Source organism: Vanessa tameamea, chromosome 9, assembly GCF_037043105.1.
Source record: "Vanessa tameamea isolate UH-Manoa-2023 chromosome 9, ilVanTame1 primary haplotype, whole genome shotgun sequence".
NCBI lineage: Eukaryota > Metazoa > Arthropoda > Insecta > Lepidoptera > Nymphalidae > Vanessa > Vanessa tameamea.
The window spans coordinates 12,449,678-12,477,493 of record NC_087317.1 but is presented as its reverse complement, the minus strand read 5'-3'; the positions used below and the strand labels follow the sequence as shown (position 1 = coordinate 12,477,493).

Below are 27,816 nucleotides of genomic sequence, written 5' to 3'. Positions count from 1 at the left end.
AGATGAATAATTGTAGTTGTTTAATGGTGTCTGAGAGACAATTTGAAAAGATAATTTCGAATTTGTAGCGACTAGGATTTGAATGATGACGCTTAATGTATAATTAGAAGTTTAAACTATAAAGATGGACTGATTTATGTATACAGCTTTATAGTCAGCCAAGATATACATCTTGAACTGCTGGACTAGAGCCTTCTTGTCTTTCAAGAAATTTTAGAGCTTATGAGCTGCTCTTATGAGGACTACCACAAAGTGACGCTGGTCTGCCTATTTATCTATCCATCACTAAACACGAAATTTAGTAAAATCATTAATTAAAAAAATGAAATATTAGAGGCGCTTGCCTCGGTTTGGACACGCGTTTTCATTCTGAGCCAATATTTAAAACGTGGATCTCGTTGGTTTCAGATTCACGCAGAGATTACTTAATTTTCATGTGTTTATATTTACTATCATTCTCAGCCGTGAAAGAAAACACCGTGAAAAGTGTCACCAACTCAAAGTGGAACAGTGTCGTGGAATTAACTTCGAGTGTCTTCTACTTAACAAGTAGGGAAACCTATACACAATTCTGAATCAACTCTGTCTAAAGATAATTCAAAGTAGTACGTTACTAGGGCTTAATACGAATAATAAAACCCTATATATAACGAATACGTTCGTTCTACTTCACAGTTTAAGCAAAAACTAAGGCCTAGTATATTGTTATCATAAGCACAATGCTGGGAACTGAATCTTTATTCCCCACGGAGCGAAAGCTATGCAATTATGATATTATACCAGTTTCTAAGAAATTTTATGCGCACGTTTACTTTCTAGTTGACATTTGTCCATTTATAGATACTGATAATTTTTTCAAGTATGTAAGTCCACTGAATTCGGTTGGTTCGATTTAATTTATTATTTAATAATGAATAAAACAAACTAGTTATATCTAAAGAAAATATGTTGCTGCAGAATTGTCACTCTCTAAATACAATGAGGCACGCTTGAGTAAACTTTTCCAACTTCTAAATTAAACGCTGATCCGATAACTTATTATTGTTGCGACCTCACAAGTGAACCTAATACCTAAGGGCTATGTAACTGCAGTAACGATTAAGCTCGTATGAATTCAATTTGGATAAATCTTTTTTGTAATTTATAAAGCATCACATTAACGCGTTCCCTCAACAGGAGCACTCCCCTGTAATGTAATAATCTAACATTTGATTTTGAGCATTCCACTCTAGTCGAGTCAGTAGTTTTTACAATGTTATACAAATTGTTCCTTACAAGTCTTGCACAGGATCTCTCTCTGTTGATGTCGGCCGGCCGATTTCTAAGGCTAAGAATTTATTCTATTAACATGACTAACATCAAACCAGATAACGAAATTAGAAGGTTACGTCTACAGATAATAATTCATCTATAAAGACTTCATAAAATCATGAAGTCTTTATAGATTAATAATAATACAATACTGGATTTTACCCCCACTGGTTACTGCAAAGATTAATTTATCACAAAATTCTGATTGCATTAACTGAGCTGAGCGATTTGTCTGTCGAACAACCCGTCTCGTTAATGTTACAGTTTTTATCCTAAACACTGAGACATAATTGACTTTTTTTATAAAATGTTCGGTAACTAGTGATTGTCAATATTGTATAGTATTGTTTCGATACAATAGTTTCTCCATTGTGTTGTATTGTTAGCAATTAATCGTAAACCCACAATGTAAACACTAGTGTAGTTTTTAGTCACGATTCAGCTGCTCGCTCCATTATCATTTTTATATTAAAAATATACATATACAGGGCTGTACAAAAAGCATCCGATTAGTGCCGAGCGTTTTCTAACTTCGCTTTTTTATTTCAAATATGCAGGCTGACTGGCAAATGGTCTATCTGATGATCAGTGGTCATTTTCATCCACATTAACATTGGTACTAAGATATATCAACTAACTCCAACATTTGTCAATGTACCACCGACCTTGTGAACTAAGGTATCTATTTCCTTTGATTCTATACTAAGATCATAAAACAATTAGTCTGTTAGATATGTTCTGAGTGAGTAGTATTTACATAGACTGGATTTCTCTATAGTTAAAATATATTGGAGCTCGGTTTGATTTTAGTTGATCAACACCAAAGCGGACTTTCATGCGAATTAAAGCAGAAGTAATTAAAGGCCAAGGACATCCTTTGATTATAAATTAATTAAATAATATTTTTTTTTATGGATTACGTCCTGTATTCTACCGGTATACTATAAGTATCGCTGTGTTCTGACTTGAAGGGTTAACTAAGTGTTACAGTGTTATGCTGGTGGCGCATGGTTATCTAAGAAATGTTTAAAATCTCATACAGCACCAATGTATAGCAGTAGTGAACACACTGGTGGTGGGTGTCCACCTAGAAAACCCTGACCCTGAGTTCAGGGGGCCCTGGGCTAGTACTACTTAGGGGCCCACCTATATGTACACCTACATATACACATCTGAATGTAGACTTGAATTAAATGACTTGAATGTGTTTGATTAATTGCAGGATTCGCAGGGCGGTAAACCATACGATCCGTTTAATTTAATAAAATTAGGTAATTATTTCGCATTATCGTCTATTTTTGACTTTGACTTGTTTTAGCTGGGGCCCCTTGATCCACGGGGCCCTGGGCTGAAGCCAAAAAGCCTAATGGCAGATCCGGCCCTGAATATTTTGTATTGAATTGTTCCGGTTTGTAGGTACAATGGATGTATCTAAGACCTTTGTTTGATAGCCCGTTGTTTCTTACTTAAGGAGATCAGTTATCATCGGCTAAGCTATTTGCTCATCCGTCTTTATAAAATAAATCAAGGTGAGTGTCAGGAAATTAATAAAGCCCCTACACATAATGTCACTTAACAATAAATACCTAATTCATTTTAATTCGCGAAGTTATATATTATGTCATATTGAATGCACATTTTATTTTATAAATAACCAGTTGTTGCTTGTTGCTTCATTCACGTTTTAGAGCTCGTCAGGCGCTGCACATAAAAAATATGTCCTGCCTTGGAGTTTAAGATTCATACCAAATTTCATCAAATTAAACTCAATGATTTGGCTGTGTTAGAGCCATAAACAGACGTACAGAGTTTTTACTACAACCATATTAAGACAGCACGCTATAATATTATCAGTTTTAAATACTTGAAAATGGCAATCCCTATAATTACAAATGCAATTGTTAAGCCGAGATAGAAAATTAAGATAGGTATAATTTCCTTATTGTCCTCGGCTATCGTCATGCGTCGACCGTGCCCGGGCCTTTCGCTTTCAAGTGCAAGGTCCGACTTTCACTGCGCGTGCGCACTTTCGATTTTATTCCTATGCCGTTGCCACGGAAATATAGTATTACGGGTGTTCATTTAATACTCATTGATTATATGGTTTTCGTAATATTTCTTTATGCTAAGAAATACCTACATATTTAAAATAAAAGCCGTGTCGGTCTTATCTGAACGCGATAAACTAAAAATCTATTGAACGGATTTTCGTATTGTTTTTACCAATAGACGAAGAATTTCGTTAGGTGTTGGTGAATGATTAATTAAGTTTATATATATGTTTATTATTATGTTGTTACTAGTTTAAGTTTCCTATGTAAGTGAACTCTGTTCTTAATGGGAAATAAATCATCTCAAACCTCAAACCTCAAGTTTTGTTTATATCGGTTGAAATATAACAACGACTGTTCAAAATGTCGTAAAAATCATGTCCACAAGGAGCTTTTATTAATTATTATTTATTGCACACCAATGCTTAAAACTAAAATTTGGATTAACAAATGTTGCATGAAGTGCAAAAGGCGGCCTTATTCGTAACAACAATATCTGGGGCAGAGAACTGAAAGGGGGACAATTATTTTAAATTGCGAATAAATAATATACGACATATACAATATATTAAAACACAATACACATAACTATGAAAATAAATAAATAAATAAATATATACCTATATAACTATGTCTAATGAATGTAAATTTACTGAGCTTTGCTGGTATCCGCTGTAAACTATAAGATTTATATGTATAATAATATAAAAGCTACATTATATATATATATATAATAACTATACTAATAACTAATAGTTTTAAACTATTAGTGTTAGTTAATCTTTGTTAAGTCGTGGACTTAAAATGTTACTTAAACTTAAACTATCAACTAATGACAGAATTTAACTTCTAAAACTCAAAGATGAAATATTATACCGTCTATTAAAACATAATGATTAGGGCGTTAAAGATTCTTATGATTCAATATTTCAAAACTGATCGTACCATTAGTATGAAAACGAAAATATCAAAATAATGTACAAACAATTGTGTCATTCCAAGTTCTAAAAACCATAAGAATTTTTAAGTTTGTGTTCTGGTTTGAAAGGTGCTGATGTAGCTTAAAAGGCATAAAGGACATAGCATTTTAGTTCCCAAAGTTTTGTATTATAAAATATTTTTCAATGGACGGACAAATGATCTTTCATAATGAACTCGTGCGAAGTCGGGTCTGCTTGCTAGTAGCTTATAAAATGATTGATGAGGTTAATAGAGATTCATCAAGCTTAATTATTTATTATTAATGACAAATTTCGTAAACATTCCTCTAAGTAAGCGAGTCCTTGATAATTAACTGGGGAATTCTACTAACAAATCGTTCCTTTATCGCAATCGTATCGAAAAGAAATCGTTGCCGTTTAGTTGCGGTTCGGTCGAAATTGTGTCAGAAATGAATCAAGAAAGTATCCATTATAAATAGGTAGAACCGGCTCCTTGTTGTTGATCAACTGAAGTTTATTTTTGTCATATATTGGTAAAGAAGACAGTTTATTCAATACAAGATTATATAGATGATAAAACAGCGTGGAGCGAATACTTGTTGACTTCGAGGCAGGATGTATATATTATATACGTATGTAATTGTATTTAACTAACATGACTTTATATTCTTAAATGTTGAAAAAAGAGTAACTACTACATATGTTTCTTGCCGGTTCTTCTCAGTAGAATCTGCATTCTCAACCGGTGGTAGCTTCACTATATACAATAGTTTGTTAAATGAGGATTCAAAAGTGCTTGTAAAAGCCTACTTAAATAAAGTATACCTATTTTGATTTTGATTTTATCAGGAATAGAATCGGGATTATTCTGTAACCATTATAATTTACTTAGTAGAATTAATTCCCTGATTCACTATGACCCTAATGGCGTTGACGAAATACTAAAGACGATTCCAATTATAATAATTCGTATAACATATATATTTAACATAACATTTGTATGCCCGGTCAAGGATAGCTGTGTTTGCTTGTGCTGATTTGTATTAAAATTCATCTCGTGTTCAGCTATGAAAGGAACGGATATCGTGAGGCAACCTATGGAAATAAGAGAGGATGCCTATGCTTAGTCCTGATACATTTTAAGGTTTTGTTTTTATTGACATACAAACTAGTGATTCCTAGTAAACCCAGGCCGGCACCACTGAATTTACATGATTCATCTCGTATTCGGTGGTGAAGGAAAACATCGTAAAGAAAACGCATCGGTCTAATTTCAATGAAATAATGCCACGTAAATATCCCAACCCGCATTCGAGCAGCGTGGTGGAATAGGCTCCGAACCTACTCCTCAAGGGTCTAAGCCCAGCAGGATGATAGCGGAGATTCAACTATAGGTCAGAATACGTACTGCTTATTTGTTTTTAACACTTAAAAGTATTAACATAACAGTCGATTATCATGAAATTTTACTTACACGTTGTCTGGGTCCAGACATAGACATAGAACCTACCCTTCCCTCCCACACGAGTTGTAAGTAATTAAATAGTTAAGACAAGACATTAGGGAATCTGTAGTCTCTCTACTAAGGAAGGCGTGCTGTTGGACGTTTAGTTACAACCTATTAAATACGGAAGTTATCACTAACTAGTGAGATATAACAGAGGAAGTTTAATTAACGGATACAGAAATATTACGTAAAAATAACTAACTGCCCGCCCCGATTTCATACAGAATTATGTTATATATTTTAATTGTTAAAAAAATACCTGCAACCCGATCTGAGACTGCGTTGATAGGTTTAGTGACACACACACACATATAGAAGAATTACGTATAAATATTATTGTTTATTTTTATTTATTTGGTGGTAGGGTTCTGTGCAAGCCTATCTGATTAGGTACCACCCACTTATCATATATTGTATAGCCAAAGAACTATACTCAGTATTGTTCTGATCCGTTTTGAAATGCGAGTGAGCCAGTGTGACTACAGGTACAAGGGACATGACATCGTAGTTCCAAAGGTCGGTCGCGCTTTGATTTTGTAAGTATTGGTTAATATTTCTTACGGCGCCACTGTGACTATTTTCTATCAGTTGGCCCAGTTGCTCGTCTGCCTAACATACCTACCTGTTAAATAGTTGTTGCAAGTGTTTTTTTATATTTGCAGTTTAATTTGGATGCACGTTACATAGAAGATTGATAAAGTCTTAATACTTAAAACTATATACTGAAAAGTTTATTTTAATGAAAATTATTTTTTTAATAGAAGTTTTCAAAAGATGTATGATTGTATGCATGTACCGAAAAAAAAAAAATCTTTTCTGAATGAAACTTTCATAAAAGTAGCAAAGTATACTATTTATATAATTCAAGGAATTGTTTTTCAAATTATAATTATAGATATGAAATCTTGAATACAAACACGTCAGTACTAACAGGTGCGCTAAGATAACACTTATAAAACATAAGAAGAAAACGCCTGTTTCCGTCAAAACCGGCTGCTCAGCTTTCTATAGCTTTCGACTGCATCACAGAGCGAACAATGACGTTTTTGTTTTAGGTAGTAATTATAGCGGCCCGTCTCACCTCACAGGTCTACTCAACCTTCATCCATGATTTTTTAGACGTTTAATATATTCCACTTGTGATATTGACTTATATAGACAGTATATCTTTTGCGAGGCAATTTTATAAAAGGATCTCAGGAAGCATTCAAAATGCTTCTGTTGCCAAATTAAAAAAAAAATATAATTGTTGGAATGCTTGTGTGCAAAAGGTTTATTTAGACTATGGAATACACGTTAAATAAATTAAATGTTAATGGTAAATTCCAAACGGACATATCAATTTAATTGTATATATTTGACTACATATTTCATACGAGACAAATAATTACTACTTTTGCCATTGATTATTTCATTATTTACGTATCATTTGGTGTTATAAAGGACCTACTGAGTTCGTTTCACATGTTTTTCGGTAAAACCTCCATACCGAAATGAAGGATTAAGCTGATTTTAAAGCTTTCGTTTTCGGTTTAGGTTTAGGTTTTGTCTATTTTTTTATTTGATTTTGAAATTCGAATTCCGGTATTCCAAAACAAATAATGTGAAAATCAACGTACGTTTTAAAATTATACATTCATACAATGATTAGTAGAAAATGTTTAAATAAAACAAAATCAATTCATTGTATTTTTTCTACGCGTCACTCTTGATTAAGTCGCTTCGAATAACTTTCTCTGTGACTCCATATTTTATAGCCAAGTTATGTTAGCCGTGACCATACTCGGACGGTTATTGCACAACTTCCGACTGCCTTTATGTGCTGAGCCAACATTGTTACCACCTGCCTACATTATAATTTTCAAGAACTCCAACTTTACCTTTAAATCTTTAGTAATAAAGGACAAGACGTTTTAATGTCTAACTAAAGAGACTTCCTTAACCAATAATCAAATAACTTATACAAGAATATGCGACGCGTTTTGGAGAGATTTAGTATATTATGAATGCAAAAGTATTTCTGTCTGTTACCTCTTCACTCTTAAACAATTTAATCGATGTTGATGAAATTTTGCACGGAGATAGTTTGTGTCCCGGACAAGGGCGTACTTTTTTTAATTCACCGTTCAACAGGTAAAATCGGATTGACGATAGAGCCGCAAGATCAGCTGGTTCAATATAATTATGTAACTAAATGCACTTTAATGCTTTACAATTTAAATTTAAATAGTTCAAGTGCAAAGCATACATTTTTATTCTAAAATACGAGTGACAGAAATGAATATTGATATATTTTTATTATTTGTGAAGTGAGAGTGAATTATAATCTTTATATATAAATCTCGCACATATTATGTGTATGTTGCTGAACCCTAAAGCTTCTCCAAGTTGTTGAACCGATTACAATGAAATTTTTGTGTGTAATTGAGCAGGTACCATAATGGTTTAGATCGGACCTAGTAGCGTTACGATCGGGAAGTAAATAAAATTGTTTCTTCATTCGGACGAAGTTGGAAAATTGATATATACTTATAATACATAATAAAAAGGAAATTTAATACAATTTTATAGAAATATACGAGTACATATTAGCAGAAAATTACGATTTAAATTTCAAGCAGATTCATCAGTAATTTTGTCAAAAGTGTTGTTGATATGGATATTTATCATTCAAAATAGACTAGAATCTGTCGATAAATTTCCATGAGTGTGCTGTTTTATAATAATCCTAAGCATGAACCGTACTTTACTGGCTTTTATTTCCAAATTACTAATGTTACTTTTATTGTAAAATCTTGTTTGAAATGCGAATTAGTTTGTTCCATATTTCAATAATGTTTACGTAACAATTTCATGAAAAAAAAGAATAGTTTAAATACAAGAACGAGTGTCTTTTAAATATATATTTTAAATAGCAAATATTGATAAATAGTCATGTAATATCAAAAAACTGCGTCCGTGTTTAAAATCAACGAAAATGATTAAGATCCTACGCTAAACAGCCAATGATTGTGTCAACGTAGTGAGACTAATTAGAGATAATATTAATAATGTTTTCTAAGCTGTCTCTAATTTATAAAATGAGAATTTGTATCCGAAATTTTGAAAAAAAAAATCCAGCAAAAGGCAAAACAATAAACTATATATAAATAAATATTTCTACTCTTTCTTCTTCATATAACAAAATTGGAGTGTCTGTTTGTATTATTAAAATAACCGCTTTTTACTATAAACATATAATGTTTTCTAAGCTGTCTCTAATTTATAAAATGAGAATTTATATCCGAAATTTTGAAAAAAAAAATCCAGCAAAAGGCAAAACAATAAACTATATATAAATAAATATTTCTACTCTTTCTTCTTCATATAACAAAATTGGAGTGTCTGTTTGTATTATTAAAATAACCGCTTTTTACTATAAACATATGTATGTATACACGGTACATATATCAAAATAACATTTTTTTTACAATTTTTGTCTGTCTGTCTGTTTGTTCCGTCGGTTTGTTTGTTCTGGAACGGCTGGACCGATTTTGACGGGACTTTCACTTGCTGATGTAATAAGGAGTAACTTAGGCTACAACAAAAACTTTTTTGTTAAATTCAAACGCGCGCGAAGTCGCTAGCTACTAACGGCTAATTATAAATATTTTACAAAAAAGGTGATTAATTTAATATTTATTTTTATTTATAGAAGAAGTGACAAGTGTTATGTTTTTATTAATTCAGTCGATCTGGTGTTTTCACTCTCGCTTATTTAGATTTTTCATTTTTATTATAATTTTACTCATGTTAAACATACTCATAATGTACATAAACATAATCATCATTTATTAATGCGTTATCGGAAACTGTTTATGTTAAGTTCATTTACTCATTTAATTAAATGTTATCATATCGTTTGTTTCCAAAAATCAATTAACATATTTTATAGATAAGTCACAGTTTCTTTCGTATAACCTGGTCGGGCGAGTGGAACACCGATTAGTTGGATCTGGCGAGAAATATTCAATGAACCCAAGAGTATGGATTTCAGCAGTATTTACTACAGTACGTCGGCACGCATCTTCGTCCTGCACCTGAACTCATTTCAAATCATCAATTCAAATCTGATCCAGTCAAAGTCCTTTATCCAATATAGAAGCATTACACACACTTAAATTAAAGAAAAACTACCACAAGTTCGGAAAACAAAATACCCTGACCAGATAAGGTATTCTATCAACCATGAAATCACGAATTGTATGATGATGATAATGATACGTAAATAATGACTCAATAAAAAAAGTAGTACTTCTTTGTCTCATACGAAATATGTAGTTGTGTATCACCATAAAGATTTAATTTACTTAAAGTGTATTCCATAGTTGAATTAAAAAAAAATTAGGTGCAAACAGATTAGATTTCAGACCAAGTTCTGTTGACATACTTCTGTTCTCAACTTAGAGAGTGTTCCAAGTTATGCAAATATTATATACAAGTCGAACTGAGGACTTCGTTGAAGTTGAATACCTTCGCTCGAGGTTAGTTGAATTCATTTCATGATTTTCTCAGAACAGATGAAGATGTAACTTAGATATCATACTCTGTACTTTGAACCTTTAAATTTAAATGCTTATGAGTCTACGTTATTTTCAGCTGTGTATTGTTAAATTTAAATATTATTTATTCACCAATAAATGCCAGCAAACGTTTCTGTGAACATTACGCAAACGAGCAGATAGATTTATTTAGAATATATTGTAAAAAATATATGATTTAAATTATATATATTTTTTTATATGAAGTTGCTACATACATTTTATTTGGGTAAATATTCAATTTATTTCTATATACTAACTCCATCTGAATTCTTAAGTAAATTTATTTTATTTTGTTCAGAATTTGTTCTAATAATTACAAAAGTAAGAACGTTCATATTGCGGAGCAAAACCCCTCTTTACAAACTATACGAAAACGTCGCTGCCGTTGAAACTACACAATACAACGTATTAGTATAAATAACATTATAATATAAAGGTTACATAAAGACAATATCATTGTATCTTAATTACTACACTAATAAATAAAACAAGAGTTTATTAGGTTAATTTTCGCGTGGGAACGAACTTAGAACGAACCAAATGAGATAAGAATTACGTGTTCTAATACAATTGTTAGTGGATACGAAAATTGTACTTAAAACCTTTTGTTCGTTTGTAATGTGCAAATATATGAAAATGAAAATAATTTAATTCGAATAGGCTCACAATCACATTTTACATAATCATTATATAGTATATAAAAGGTCGCTTACCGCTGTCTGACCGTATGTATGCTTAGATCTTTAAAATTACATAACGGATTTTGATGAGATTTTTTTTAAATAGATAGATTGATTCAAGAGGAAGGTTTATACGTATAATACATGCTCAATATAGTAAAGAAACACTGATAATTTTAGGGGTTTCTGAAGTGATGTCGTAAATAAACACATTTTTAGCGCTTACATTGCAAACGCTGGCTGAACCCTACGAGATAGATCAAAATAATGTACTACAGTACTTTTATTGTACACCTTAAAAAGTTCTTCAAAAAAGTCTACGATGGTCTATCTCTTAGGGATAACCCACAATAATATTTTTTTATCTTTTACTTTTTAATTTTTATCAGCATTGCACCGTGCTGCTCCAATGCATGTGGCATTCACATGTGGCAGAATTTCGTTGAAATTAGACACATGCAGGTTTCGTCACGATGTCCTCGTTCACCGCCTCGCAAGATATGAATTATAAACTCAAATTAAGCACATGAAAATTCAGTAGTGCTTGCCTGGGTTTGAATGCGCAACCATCGGTTAAGTCGCACGCGTTCTAACCACTGGACCATCTCGGCTCTCTATTATTACTGGTTTATTATATGTAAACTATTAAAGTTCTCTTAATCGTTATAGTCGTATCTTGTACATTTTCTGACAAATTACCGGCAGATTAATTATACGGGATAATATTTCTCCAACTTTATGTGCTACAATAACATTAAACCAACACTACATTTTAATGACCACGCGATCATTAATTTTCTTTAATCTAACAACTCGTTTTTTAATGTCCGATTCGTACGCGAAGGAAAATTTTCTTGTTAACATTTGTTTATTTAACGTTTTCTGGGATGTTGTCGTTAAACCCTGCATTGCGGCTCAGAAGAACTACTACCCCTGTATAGTCGGGTAACAGAGGCAACAAATTTATAAACGTTTATGGTATTAATAGTATTTACGTATGTTAGAAATACTTAATTATGTAGTTACATTTATGTTATAATTATATATTTAATAAACTCATATTTTGTTATTGTATCCGATTTCATAAAAGTGTAATCGATTTCAGAACGTCATTCGTATGGCTTTAAAAAAATAATACAAGATGTTTTCCCGCGCAAAATGATTATTAAAAAATAAAAGATGGCGCGCATGGAATTAAAATAGGAGATTTTTGTGAATTGGATATTTGACTTCAAGACTATATTATTTATGAAAAAAAACAAATAATAAATAAATATTCTGTGTACTGGTGTATTTATTACGTATTTATTTGATATGGCTTTGTGTAAGCCTGTTGGGTACGTACCACCCACTCATCATATGTCCGACCGCCAAACTGCAATACTTAGTTTCGTTTTGTTCCGGCTCAAAGAATGAGCCAGTGTAACAACAGGCACAACATATTAGAACCCAAAGTTGGTGGCGCATGGGCGATATATGGAAAGGTTAATATTTCTTACAGCGCTATCTGTTAGTCTATTTGTCCGCGCACCTACCTTATAAATAAAATATCACAATATCTAATATATTTTAAATATAAACACTTACTTTCCCTATTTATTACATATTATAATGTATAAAATAAAAAAAAAAAATTAAGTCAGTGTGGGCCACGTCTTCCAAGAAGGCGAGCAGCTCGAAGTCCAGCGAAGAGCTGATGTTCAGTAATAATACAAAATATAAAACGCCAAAATGTATAAAAATAGAATGTTCAAAAAAGGCACGGGCAACTGTGAGCCCGTGGATGTTGTTAAATTAAATTAAAAAAATATATGTTGTTTCAAAATGACATCACAAAATAAGAAAATCAATGGTATGATAGGCAACCGATTGAGAAACCAGTTATTTCATAGACAAAGTATAACGTCTGTTTCCGGCCGCGCCTCTTTATATCAAGTTTCCATCGCTTTCACCAGGGAAAGTGGAAAAGCCTTTTTTGAATATAATCGTTTTAACATTTAAATATATTTTTTTTATTATGGTAACATTTGACTCTTCGACGAAAGAAGGCCTATCAAAAGCAGAATTAATCATAAATATTTAAATTATTTTATTACTAGTTGTCGCTAGCGGCTTCGCTTGCGTTTTAGGGGTCGGTCGGTAGCACACAGAGATATTTCCGTATTTATAATATTATTATAAATTAATATATATTTATCACAATAATAAACAAAACTTCATAAAATGAACGTGATGTACTTGTGTAATTAACCTTTCCTTCAATATTTCTAGCTAAAGGACCTAAAATGCTATGTCTTCAGTCATCACAGAGTGTCTCATTCAACATTAGAAAGAATAGCCTTTAAAACAATCTTGCCACTAGTAAGTAATTTATCATTAAAATAAACTACTTATATATTCAAAACTAAATTCAAAAAACAGCCTGTCAATGTTGGACAAGATGAAGAACTTTCTTCAGATTTTCATCCAAATCGTGCATCCTCACGATGTTATTCCTCACCGCCATGAGATGAATTATAAATACAAATCAAGGACATTTAAATAATAGACGTATTTAAACCCGCAAACAGCTAAGATATACGTGTTCAACGTGGTTACCCTTGGCTCTTATATAAATTATAGCTAAAGGAATCGATGTATTCAATAACAACAGATATTAATAAAAAGGAGTTTAATAATAAGTTTTAATTAAATTGCTTTTGCTATATACTATGTATTAAATAACGCAAATAAATTTATAAACATTGTTAATGTTTGAAAACAATTAAATGATAATAAAAAAAAAAAAATACATAAAATCGTATACAAAGGAGAAAGAGTTGCCTCACTTGACGATTTCTGCCAGTTCACTCTACTGTAAGCCGCTTTAAAGAACTTTGTTCCAAAAATACAGAACACGTTTACCAGGAAATGCAGCGCGCTTCAGAGAAGGTTTTAGTATATAATAATAGACAGATAACATCTGGCGATTTTGCTTGTTTTTTATAAAAAGCATATGTATATTACATGAGCACGTATCTTGGTGTAGACGTTTTTCCAGTTCGTCATTACAGAAATAAAAATAATCAGTATAGATATAAGAAAATCAAAATTAATTATTAATCTTCTTACAAAATATTTTTTTAATCTGTACTTTATATTTATAACTGGTTGTTGAATTTGTGATCAACGGCTCGAGTCGAGAAACTTGATTGAAAAACAAAAACAAGCTAGTGGACTACCATTAACTCAAACAGAATAACATACATGTGAAGGAAATTAGAAAAAAATGCCTGGATATAGGCTCGGGTTCCATCACAGGACACTAATTGTGAAACACAGCTTTGTAAATGTGTTTATTTGAAAAGAGCAACTATGCGAGTTTCTTACCGTTTCTTCTCGTTGGCAGCTGCTTTCCAAAACGTTGGTAGTATTTAAATATTGACGATTCAAAAACGCTTCATTGTGAAGTTGACTTGAATAAAATTGATTTGATTTGATTTTATTTGGAACTCACATTTTTCGAACATTATTTTATATTCCATTTTTTTCTTATCGATAACACCAAAGCACGTCACTAACTGCCGAAATATAAAAAAACCATTGACGAACAGAGGATTACAAGAGTAGTGAATTGTTTTGTCTTTGCCTATTCATAAATATAGATAATAGTAATTTATTACACAACAAAATCACTGCTATAATAATTGTATGTGTGTGTATGCGTTTTGTGCCAAGAAATTCGTGCTTACCATTCATCTCTTGCACAGCGAAGGATAACTTGATAGGAAACTGTGTGTCGGAAGTGACACTGGGACAGATATTCGTGATTTCTTAGTGAATTATCCTTATCCTCGTCAACAGGAAATATATTTTCCAGTAGTGAAAAACTAAATATAGTATTTATTATGTAACGAAACAGTAAAATTACAAGTGTAATCAAAATTATAATCTGGGCGGCCATTTTGATTGTTATCATGCGATTCGTAACTGTAAAGTACGTTATGGAAATCCATTGGGAAATAATGATTTGTCGGTTGAATGATCATGTTGAGATGTTGAGTCACTGGCAGAGCGTCGGTTTGATCATTTTTTATAATGATACTGTTTTTTTTATTTTGAAATAAAAATAAATGTGTCATTATATGATCTATTACAGCCATAGTTGCACTTCAACAGTTTTTCTCGTCTATGATCAAATTTTATAGATAGTCTGTGATCATCTGGATTCAATTATTTAATCCATGAAAGAATTTCAAAATCTATCTCTAAGTTAGGTTACGTTTTTTTATGACGTATATATTATTACTACTTGCTAATGTTGGGAGTGAAAAAAAAATTGGATTCGTTTTGAGATGGAGAATATATTAAGTACTATTTAATATGTATGTACTTTACTTATTGTTGTATCTAGAAACGTTATCTTTTTTTAAAAATTGTATACAATTAAAACACGCTCCGTCTTCACGCTGAGAAAATCTATATTAATAATCTCGTGTCCATGAATTTCAATGACATGAAGTTCAACGGGCGGCCATGTTTGACGTTTACGGGTGCGTTCAGAAAGTGTGTTCCAAATAAAAATTTCGTGCGGGGGTACCTATGGTAGTTAGCATATTTGTTTTTGTTAAGTTTTATTTATTTTACCCGAGCGAAGCGAAAGGGTTTTCATCTGGAATATAATATTGTGGATTTTTCTAGAAGATTTTTGTCATAGTTATTTATATAACTTTATTTGACATTCTATTTTTATACAACTTGACTTCAACAAAGTAAATGTATGTAATATCTGATTTGCACAAAATACATAATAAATATATACACAGATGTGTCTGCCATTTTATAAAATGTAATAAATGTATACAGAAAGACTCGGCGAGTCAATCTTTCTATAAAACTAGTAACCTTTAAGTCTAATAGCTCAATCGATAGGACGCCTCGGTTTTAATATCCGAAGAATCGTCGAGTCGAATTTCATTTCGATTGCACGATCTTTATTAACTTGGGAAATTCAATTTGTATTTAATCATTACTAATATTATAAGTATTTTCTGGCTTGTTCTTCTTTCCCACAGGATCAACTAAATAATATTATTGGCAGGCGAGTGATTTTCTTATGAACTATGTATGTATTTCTGTTAGTTGCCAGTTTATCCACATACCATAAAACATAATCAGCCTGTAAATTTCCCACTGCTGGGCTAAGGCCTCCTCTCCCGTTGAGGAGAAGGTATGGAGCATAGTTTGTCCACACAGAAAGTGAATTGGGGTTTTTAACAATTTCCATTTAATTATTTTAATAGTATGTAATTGTTGAAGTATTCTTTATAACAACAGCCCGGATCCGTCCAGCTATTTTGGAGATTAGCCGGAACAGACATACCAATTTTAGAAATAGTTTGTTTTGACATTACAAACAGACTCCCCAACTTTATTTATTTGTATAGATAGGTAGTCTAGCTACCTGATGCCCTTTACCGCCCTTAGGCGGATGCCATTGCCAATGCCAACCTTGACAACTAAGATGTTATGTTCCTTGTACCAGTATTTATAGTGACTCTTTCACATTTATGACGATTTTATTACTTCGAATAATGCCGAAATAACCAAAAATTAAAAGCTAATTAAGTAAACTAATTTAAAAGATAACAATGCTAAATTAAGCAGCCGATTAAAGAAGGATTTGTTGAGGTTAAAGGTCATTATAATTGGCGACCACTACGTTGTCTCGCGTTGAATTTTGATCGGCGTTTTTAATGATTTGCCAAAATTCAATGTCACTTGCGCAACCCGACATTGTAGTTGTGTGAGCTCGCATTACAATTGCGTTCGCCATTGTTTGTCATATAACATAATATATATGCCATACTGACTCCGTGGTTTTGTTTGTTTGTTTGCTGATTTATTTTCTCATAACGTTTTGATCGGAGCCAAGTTAAAAATTTAATTTGCTTAATATTATATTAAAGAAATTATATTACGTATAATTAAATATTGGTCACAATTTGCAGATTTAAAATTAAAGTTATTAGAACAATTAAATTTTAAATCCACCGGCGACAGGAGGGTTGGTTCGTTTTTAACCCAGAGGATCGGAATTGCGATTCAACGGGGAAATGCTGCTAGCATTCTTGCCAACATTCCACGCGGTCAAGATTTATACAGTAACTATTTTTAATTAATATTTGTATATATTTAAGCACTTAATGTTATGAATTTTTATGTTAATAAAGTTATTATTAAACTTTAATAGTAATAAAAATAATAAAATAATAGTAATCATTGTAGACCCAGTTCTCGAAAATGGTCGTATCACACTGTACTGGGACCGATCTATAATCACTGACAGGACTGTTGTCGCCAACAAGCCTGATATAGTGGTGATAGATCTGTCAGAGCGCCGCACGATAATTGTTGACGTCACCATCCCTCATGACGAGAATCTCGTGAAGGCTGAGAAGGATAAGCAAATAAAATATCTTGACTTAGCTCACGAGGTTGTCGACATGTGGGATGTGGATACAGCAGTTATTGTGCCGATAGTCGTTTCAGCGAATGGCCTAATGGCCAAGAGCCTCGACCAACACCTTAAGAGGCTCTCGTTAGGCAGCTGGGTCAAGAGCCTGATGCAGAAGGCAGTACTCGTCGGCACGGCGCGTATTGTGAGGAAGTTCCTCTCTCTGGGGCCCTGACCACCGGTGGCTTGGACACTGTTCCCGCCACTGGTTGGCCTCTGTATTTTATATTTTTAAATATATTTTATATATTTTGTATTTTATATTTAAAAATGTATTATACATGAGTGAGAATAAATAAAAATCATAATAATAATAATTAAACTACAAATAAATCTATTGGAAATAGATCGTCTTTAATTGGGATTTACGATACTTATGAGCTGAGATTGGCCGTAATAAATGGCTGATATATTCTGAAGGAACCACACAGCGTTAATTGATTACGAAATACGTCGATATCTAGTCTCCAAACGATTATGAAGCGATTGCTACTTGAACATTTTGAAACGTCAAATATTTTATACGGCTTATAAAACAAAACGTTACGTTTGCGAAACAATTGCTTACAATCTGGGGCATTGTTTTTCCTTTGAGGTTTTTATCGCTACTTTTATAAATTGTATCGAATACATTACTGGTTTGACTCGTACGTAGTGGTAAAGTTCTGTTTTGTCTTTGCAAAGATTTTAGTCATTGTAATTGAAAGTTATCTTTGTGTGTATATCATGACTTATTAAACTTGTTGATCGTTTGTCTTCCCTAATGGTCACCTTGGGTTTTTGGTGATTATACCTATTCTAGTCACCTAACTGTATATTTTGTACAGTTAGACTAAGGCCTCATCCCCCTTTCAGGTTTGGAGTTTATTTAACCACGCTGCTCCAATACGGGTCGGCTGCAGAATTTCATTTTTTGTTTTTGTTTTAGTTTTCTTGACTTTTGATCTTTGCTTATATGATTATATTATTTATATAACGTATTATTGTCATAATTTGTCTCAGCATAATAATCATGTCTTATATAAGTAAATATTTTGTTCAATCCACCCTTAAATCTATCATTTATATGGTCATTTCTATTATATATTATTCAGTTCAACTTTAAATTAATCGTATATGTATCAAATTTGCAGATATATTTCTAGCTTATCCGATAACCCAAGGTGAGTTAAAACTCAGTTCCCCCTTCGGGTATTGGAATATTCTATACGCGGTCCTAAAAAACGTTAATTATATTTCAAACGAACGTTTGTATGTTGGCCGAAGGCCTTTCCTATTTTAGATAAGGATAATGAGCTTGCGGCTTAGTGTATGTGGTAGAATTTCTTCCGAAACAAGGTATAGCTACACCACCGTGCTATTTATTCATTGGATTTTAGAGTCTAGTAAAAACAGGTTTTTTGGAATAATTGCTATTTATTATTGGCTGCGGATCGTCAAGAAAAAATCAAGTCAGGCCGTTTAAAAAGATATAAGGTATTTCTGTTCGGAAATTCTCAGAAATAACTCGAAATTCGGAAGTAAGGAGTGTTAAGCCGTATAATTAATAATGAATCATAAAGCACTTGCTATTTGTCCTGGGCCTAATCTGATCGGATCTCTTATATCATGCCGGATTTCCATCCCATCGAATAATGTGTGTCAGTATATTATTTTTGCACTAATTTCTCCCGAGTAAATGTCTTTGAGATTACATTATACATCTTATTTACCTAATACTCACTCATCATATTTTCTACGTAAGCAGCAATACTTAGTACAGCTGTGTTCCCGTTGGAAGGGTGATTGAGTCAGTTTAACTAAAGATTTATTTATTTATATAACATATATTTCCAAAATATTATTATAATTAATATATTGGTGGTGCATTGGCGGTGCAAACAATGGTTAAAATTTCTTGTATGATATAAAAAACAAAAAAATAATCATCTTGTCCGAATTGAGGTCAAGACATTATAATTAACTTATTGCGTGAATATTAAACGGAGATAAAGAAAGCCCATAGCATCCTAGAAAGTAATATTGAATATGAATTTTGAAAGCGCTTATCTTGTATTTTCAATTCATTACATGCTGAGCAGTAAAGGAAAATGTTTATGTAGAGGAAGTTATTTAAGATATATTTAATTACTGTAACAGTGTTTACTTCTTAAGTAATAGGCTTTGACTGCCGTTTAAAATCCCCAGGAAGCCAGTAAAAGTTGTTTTTTTTTTAATTCTAGTACATATTTGCTCAAAAATATCAAGTTAAAAATTCCATATTTAAATTGCACATGAAAATATAATATATAATCCTTTGACAATATGGCGCTGCAATGCGGTCGGTGACGTCACCTGCGTGTATTGTAATCTATGGCAAACGAGGTTAACAGGCAAGTGACGTCATCATAAACCCGACCAATCTCAGGAGCGTTTTGTGTCACGTGACAAACGTTTAAAAAAATGTTATTTTTATTTATTGATTTTTTAATAAATTAATTATTATTGAAAATAACTTTCGTTAATAAAAAATCATTTTTAAACTCATATACTGATTGCAATAATTGACACTTTATTTTTCGCATTGTCAAATAGCCTATTTTTGAAATATAGAACGATGGCATTTGTTTCGAATTTCAAATCATTTGTCGTTTGTATTCGAATTAAAATTTTTTGGGTCAAAATATACCAATCTCATTCATCCAAATAAATAAAAATGCAAGTATGTATGTGATGTATGCTTTCCCACACTATTCACAAACGTGTGAGTTACGTTTGTTTTTTCAATATATGTATAAATTTATACAGCCCGCGCGATGCTCGACAGGTTTATAAAATTCTGCAGTTTAAACTTGCCACTTCACAAATTTAAATTGGTTATTATTAATAATATCATTAGTAAAGTCCATTACTCTGTATCAGAATATATATTTGATTGTTGTATCTCTTCTAGAAATTAACTAGCTGTATGTCATTGCTATTTTCTAAAAGATAAACAATATTGAATGAGAATTATTTGCAGACAATATATAAAACAATTAAATAAGAAATAATTGACTGACTAACGTTTGACGTTTTAGAAGTATATGCAAAACTCTATTTCAGTACATATGTTATGATTCGTTATAAACATAACTGTTAAACAGATCTTCAGATATAAATGTAACTTGTTAGAAAACGAAAGATTTCGCTCATAAAATATTCTTTACAAGATGTCTATTAATTTCTATCACGAGACGAATCAAGTTTTATTGATCGAGAAAACGTTTACAACAAATTGGAAACCTGTCTTATACGATTGTATTTATAATAAAGGCTTTCAAAAATAATCAAAAGGCAACAAAGATCTCTTTACTTATAATACTTTACAGATAAATTTAAATTTAATATTAACTATGAAAATTTTTAGACTAAATAATATACGAAATATTCATATCTTAATTATAATAATGTTATGCAGAAATTAAATTATATATTTATTTTCATATTTCATAATAATTATATTACGTAAATTTGAATTGAATTTATTTAACTAAACGAAAATATTTCTATCTTAAAAATTCTATTTAAATCGTTTTTGTTACGGTTGTTTTTTAATACGTTAACTAGACAGATGTATTGACCATTTTGTTGATTTCCATCGTCCATAGACATTGGCATTTACGATAGGTGTTAGGCATAAAAAAGTTTATGTCCTTCCTTATCCTATTATTATTATTACATTTATTAATTACAGTTGTAAGATTAAAAAAGATTCATCGAAATTTGTTTTGATGCGTTTTCACACATTGACGGATAAATTGTAATGTTTTTATATGAATGTTAAGATTTTGCTCAATGCAACGCCACACCTGTGCCTTCAACTGCATACCTACATAGCACTACAGTGTATTAAAGTGTAGCAATAGATTAAATTAAGGGTTCCCACCCTCCCACACTCACCAGCCCTATAAAGTCACATCAGAGATGTTTATTTAACATAAGTTACAGTATCTTAATATCGAATTGAAAAATAAAAACTCAATATTCAAGTCATGTTCATTAATAGTGTATTACCGTTAATTGAAAATATACAATAAAATGTTCAACAATGGGATTGCACAAAGCAATGGACGCCGAACTCCGAGATAAATTAGACTTGAATACAATTTGGTAATAGTTTTTGCACCGGCTTAGACACGCCTCGGCAACCGTTGAACCTAAATGGGCAAGGTTTTCTCGTCAACATGTTAGCTTTTACGTATTTTTTTACATAATATATAACATATATTAAGTATAAGTTTTAGTGGGTATATATTTTGTAGAGTCTCTCCCAGATTGGGTTGTCTGGCAGAGATGGCAGGCCATAAGCCCGCCATTTGTCCAATACATGATTTTTTTTTAGTCCTAAGATTTCTGTGTATTATTTGGATGTTGTACAAAAAAGGTATATTAACATTTACATTTTGATGTTCAGGATCTATTTTGGTTTGGATGTTCCGTAATTTAGGTAACTTTTCCGAAAGTCTTTTTGGTTTAAATACTTATTCAATTTCATAATAGTAAAGAAACTCAAAGTTATTAAGTCGATTAAATTTGCTCTAAGATTATAACTCACATGGGTTGTTAAGCTGGTCTTACTCAACCTTTGAGGTGAAGTTATTGGCTTAAATATATTATGCTGTCTATTGAAAGAGTGCCTCTTCACGGATGAACGGTTGCAATAACTCTACAATCAAAATATATTCCGAGTGTAATTTGATTTTTAATGATACATATTTCATTCCATCGAGTGTCTTTTATTGTAAGTACAAAACGCTTGACGCGGTGTGAAATTATCAATTTATTTATTCGCAGATCATATTCACGGATCACATTTTATTACTACTAAACAACCGTCATAACACACACAAACCGTCACCCCCATTTACTCCCTTCTAGCCTTTGTCCTTCCTCGGCACTCGAACTACCTTCACGCCTCACCTAAATCGATTCAACAGTTGAAGCACGAAGATATAACAGTTCCTTTCGCATTTTTAATATTAGTGCAGATTCGATTTTCAAAATCATTAAACATAATTGTACTGGCTTAAATTAAATATAAGGCTACTCTTATTTTGGAATATACTTTACAGCAATAGGCACTGACAAGAAACTTAGTAGGAAAACTTTTATTTACTGATTTATGTAACAAGAACTTCAAAGCGCAGCTTTTTATAAAATAATATATGGCTATGTACGCGCAAGTGATGAGTGAACTGTATTAGTATGAGTAAACTCAAAAACTCTAACTCAAATTCCTCTATTCAATATAGAAGCATTACACTTACTTATTGAGAGTCAAATGACAAATTTTATTATTTACATATATTGAATATGAATAGAAATAGCCAGGCGGTGATCGTTTCATTCCCAGGGTGTGGTATCAATCATAAACTCACTAATTCTATAACCTTTCGCACACAAGCGTTCCTTAACAATTTTTTTTAAATTTGGCAACAGAGGCATTTTGAACGCTTTCTGGGATCCTGTTGTAGAATCGTATATGTACGTACACAAAAGACTTACTGACTTTATGCAGTCGAGTAACAGGAGTAACAAGTTTTTGTGTTTTATCCTTGTACCAATGCTATGAGTATCCCATTTTCTCATAAAGTCTTTAATATTTTTCCGTACATAATATATATTGAGAAGCAACAGATTGATTTGATTTTTTAGCTCCAAGGTTATAGATTGCGCGAAGAGCCCTTTTCTGTAGCACAAATATAGTATGGATAGCTGCTGCATTACCCCCTAGTTCGTAACACTAGCTAACTTTTAAGCGCGTCCAACACGAGAAGGGAAGTACGTCATACGTCAAAATCATACCATGCATTATCCTAAGCACTCTAAATTCTACTACTAATATATATATATATATACCTTTTCCAAAACGCGCTGCAACTTCTGGTATAAGTTTTATGTATATTGGTTCAGTAGTGCTTTCAGTTAGGTATTACAAAAAACGACTCCTAATTTAGTATTATAAGTTGTAGTCGAATCATCAGACATCAAGGAATACTAACGCCACACTTTTTGTCATCTGTATAATCTCATATTCGTAATTATGCTTTAGTAACTTATTAGTAGGCAGAGTCAGAAATATCTGCGAAATAAATACTTTTATTTACATTTACCTTAATTTATGAACGTACATTCACTTATTTCGTTATTTATGTAAGATTAAATTCTATGAATTTTCCGTATGATTCATAAAATTAAATGGATGACGCCAGAGCGGTTCATTTCGTAATATTGCATATAACCTGCGTCCGTGACATCCTTTAAGGGATCTAGTATATCTGAATAGTTTTTAGACTATACACGGTTAACTAATAAAATCTTTATCCCATCAAAATGTATTCTAATTAATGATACTTTTTTGTTTTAAATCCAAACGTTCACGACTCATAACGCTCATAAAATAAAAAAAAATTCTCAATTAGATAATTTTTTGTAAGTTACGGTGTTTACGGGTTTCACACTTGATTGACGGGAAATCTTTTTGGACTATTTTGATATATTTTTACCTTTCTATCATATTTAATCAACTTTTAAAATAGTTGCCGAAATTATGCAAAAAAATAAGTTAGATAAAACAATATCTGATGCTTCGTATCACGACTCGTTTAATACAACTGAATTGAGAACCTCATTATTATTTTTAAATCGTTTAAAAATGAAATGATTATATAGTTATTTTACATATCGTAACATAAGAATTATGAAAATAATAATGACATCGATCCGATAATCGAATCGAGTCCAAACTAATCGCAAGTTTATTCTCGATCATGATGATTTTAAATGTCTTGCACATTTCGTAACTAAGTATTTGATGGTCTGAACATTCAAGTGACCTGAATACCTAGGCGATGTTAAGGCTAAGCGTTTCCTGTTTAAAGATTGGTTTTATAATTGCACATCCCCACTGGAATTACGAAAGCGACGTTAAGTACATAATAATTATGGTTAATATTATGATTCAGGTACATTATAGATAAATTTATCGTTAATGGTTTACGTTTATGGTATTTTTTGTCTGTGGGCAATTATTAACTGGTAGCGTTTGTAAATAATGTTGTGCCAATTTGTACAAATTCTTGGGTCTCCTGGAAGAGAGTGAGAGAGAGATTAGATAGAAGAACTACTCTCTTCCTAAAAAGAAAATCTTTGAACTGATTTTACCTTGCCACTTTAATGAAGGTTAGGTATTTTAGGGGGTAGGATATCTTAGCATTTTCTCCGATTTGTACAGTCTTTCTCAGGATGTTTATGAAGACAAGCATTTACGAGATTTATTATAAATACAGATTATAAAATATAAATTTTAGTCTGTAGCTGCCAATAAACATCGACATTTTTGATTTTTGTCTTACTTCTAGGGAACACTCAAGGAGTTTTAGTGTTATGGATTATAATTTATATTATATTCTCTAGCCCCCGTGTCATATTGAAAGGTGATAAAAAAAATTCACCGCCCGATAAATAAAATTTAAAGAATAATCACTTCTTTTACCTTGTCAGTTGTCTCAGTCTAGAAGCAGCTTGCAGCGATGCGTAGCCATATCTGGAATATTTGACGATCTCTTCTGAAGGCGCGTTGAAAGCCGCCACGTAGCGTGCCGGATCTTTCTCGTTCAACATTAGTCCTTAAAAAAAATCTTGTATCAAGACTTAAATTATAGGATATATAAATTATTTACTTATTTAATGCAATAAACTGATCTAACACACAATTAAATACGTATTAAGTTGTTATCTAGAGATTAAAGTATTTTACAAATTTACCCATTGAATATAATTTTGGCTCGAATACACCATACAATTCGTGCATCATCTGTAACCCATAATCAGCCGCTTCCAACACATCCTTTGTACTTTCATTGGTACTATTATTCGAGGTATTTTCATCATAAGCTTCTTCGTAGTTCGTATCATCATCTAAATCATCATCATCATCTTCATCATCATCACCTGCGAAAGGTTCATTTGGCGAATAAACCGCCTTCACGTTTTCATCAGGTATTTTGACTTCAGAATCAGTAACTGTTTCGTTTCCTCTCGTCAAGTTATCCTTATCACAGTACTTAACAATTATCGTCGAAATATTTTTAGTTTCACTATATGAATGGTTTTTGTTTTGATTCCGTTCAATGATAGTGATGCTGTGAAGATCTTTTGTCATTGAAGAATTGAGAGAAGGCATTATATTCTTTAAAACGTCTAGAATACTATGTGCAGAAGAGTTGTTGATACTAGTGTTATTGGGTTCTATTGTTAGTATTTCGACGTAATTAACTTTGTTGGAGTTATTGTTGATTCTTGTAGGTTTTGTGTTTGTAACTTTCGTACTCTCTGTCTTGTGCTTGTCGTTGTTTTTCGAATTTGGTGAATTGAAATTAGTAACATCTGCTTTGTTCTCAATACCACTTTTTATTTGATTTACTTTTTTATTTCCTACTTCCGCTTCGGTAATCTCATTATTATTTTTTGGTACATTAAGTATAATTGCTTCATTCAACTTATTGTCTTCAGAGATAGTTAGATTTGCTTTAATTCTTCGTATCGATGCAATAATGTCGTTTACTAGTTCATCTTGTATAGATTTGCTGATATTTTGATTAGCGGAAATGAAATTGTTAGTTGAATTTAAATATAAATTCGTTCTATTATTTTTCCAATACCTCACATTATTCGAGCTATTGTTTTTAATGTTGAATATATCTTCTATAATTTTTGTGAATGGACAGTTGTGTGTAGTGTTTTCGACCCTTGAGTTTGGGGTGGATGATCCGTAGGTAACGATAAATAACGTTATAACAACGAAAATATATCTGAAATTAATAAAACACGTAAATAAAATAGTTCGTTTAATTTAATCCAAAAAAGTGGAAATAGCAATCGTGCCTTTAAATAAAATGCATTGATAATAATTTCGATTATACGTTTCGATTCAATCTTTTATATTGATCTTATTTGACACAAAAACGTGTTTTAAGAATAGTCTAAATCAAGCTTAGAGTTTATAACATTAATGAATTGTAATCATATTCTACTAAACATTAAAATATTCGCATATAAATCAGAAAATGACAATGTATCGTATTAATAAGCACGGCGTCAGATTAAAATGAATGCAATATTTAAAAAGTTAATTTAAGTTTTCTCTTAATGTTTACATAACTAAGAAACGAGTTATCTAAAAATATTAAACGAATAAAGTGCACTGACCTGAATATTTCCATATTCCTAATAAGATAGAGTCTACAACATAATACCACTCAGCTTATCTGCATATAATATACATTTACATAAAATTCTTCGTCAATTTATATAAGATGTAACGCGAGTTACTAACTTTAAACTACACTTTTGCAATAGCATTCGCAAGAGAACTGATCATCAAAACCGAAGTCACTGATCCCAAAAATTTTTGGAACTGGTTTTAAATTTCGAACGTAACTGTTCCTGGGTGTTTTATACCGTCGATTGGGTTATTTATATGTTGAGATAAGTTCCCGATGTAACGTTGTATGGGGCGGGCGGATAAGTTAGGACTAGTTACGTAACCTCGGGATTGAATTGTACAGTTATGAGACCTTGCTCCGAACGATGATCTCGCTTGCTTGCTTGTTTTGCAGCGAAATGAGCTTTCTTGGCTGTCTTACAGACGGTAGTTTCTTCGGGGGAGAGTTTGACGCGAACACCTAACTATGTGGTGTTTACTTCGAACCAAAACGAAAAAAAAAGTAGAATAAAATACCTTCTTCATTTAAAGTCATATTAATAATTCTTTTATTATGTCATGTTTTTATGAGTATTTTCAAGTTATACGTCTTTTTTCAGAATTAATTCGTTTATTTGTTAAAATATTTATGAATTTAACATTTTAATTTTTTTTCATTTAGGCAACTATCTTAATCTAGTTCTAGTGGTCTTTTGAAAAGGTTTAATAGGATATTTTCTTAGAACGAACGTCATTAGAAAAAATTACAAATTGGACACGCTACGGTGTGATACAAAGTCATCCGCCACAGGCTCAATTATATGATGTCCATTCTCGGAGCGGACGTAAGCGATTCGATCCTCGGTTAAAGACCTTCTACTAAACGACAAAAACATACAGTCACAATAATTATTATTGTTTTTTTTTGTTATTCTCGTTTTGCGGTCGAAATGTTTGGAAATAAAAATCAAATGGGAGTCAATGTTTTTATATTATACTAAATGAGCGTGCTATATCGCAA

The 27,816-nt window shown here is 31.8% G+C and overlaps 1 protein-coding gene across 1 annotated transcript in view; it reads right to left on the bottom strand.

Annotated features, from left to right (window-relative positions):
- LOC113394887 (uncharacterized) overlaps positions 1 to 27,120 on the bottom strand; it is a 46,714-nt gene extending 19,594 nt beyond the window's left edge. The window contains exons 1-3 of the mRNA XM_026632342.2: positions 26,801 to 27,120; positions 25,358 to 26,403; positions 25,086 to 25,218 (exon numbers count right to left, since the gene is read on the bottom strand). Coding sequence (XP_026488127.2) covers positions 25,086 to 25,218; positions 25,358 to 26,403; positions 26,801 to 26,814 — 1,193 coding nt within the window. The 5' untranslated portion in view covers positions 26,815 to 27,120. The remainder of the gene's footprint in view (positions 1 to 25,085; positions 25,219 to 25,357; positions 26,404 to 26,800) is intronic.
- Between the last annotated feature and the right edge of the window lie 696 nt (positions 27,121 to 27,816).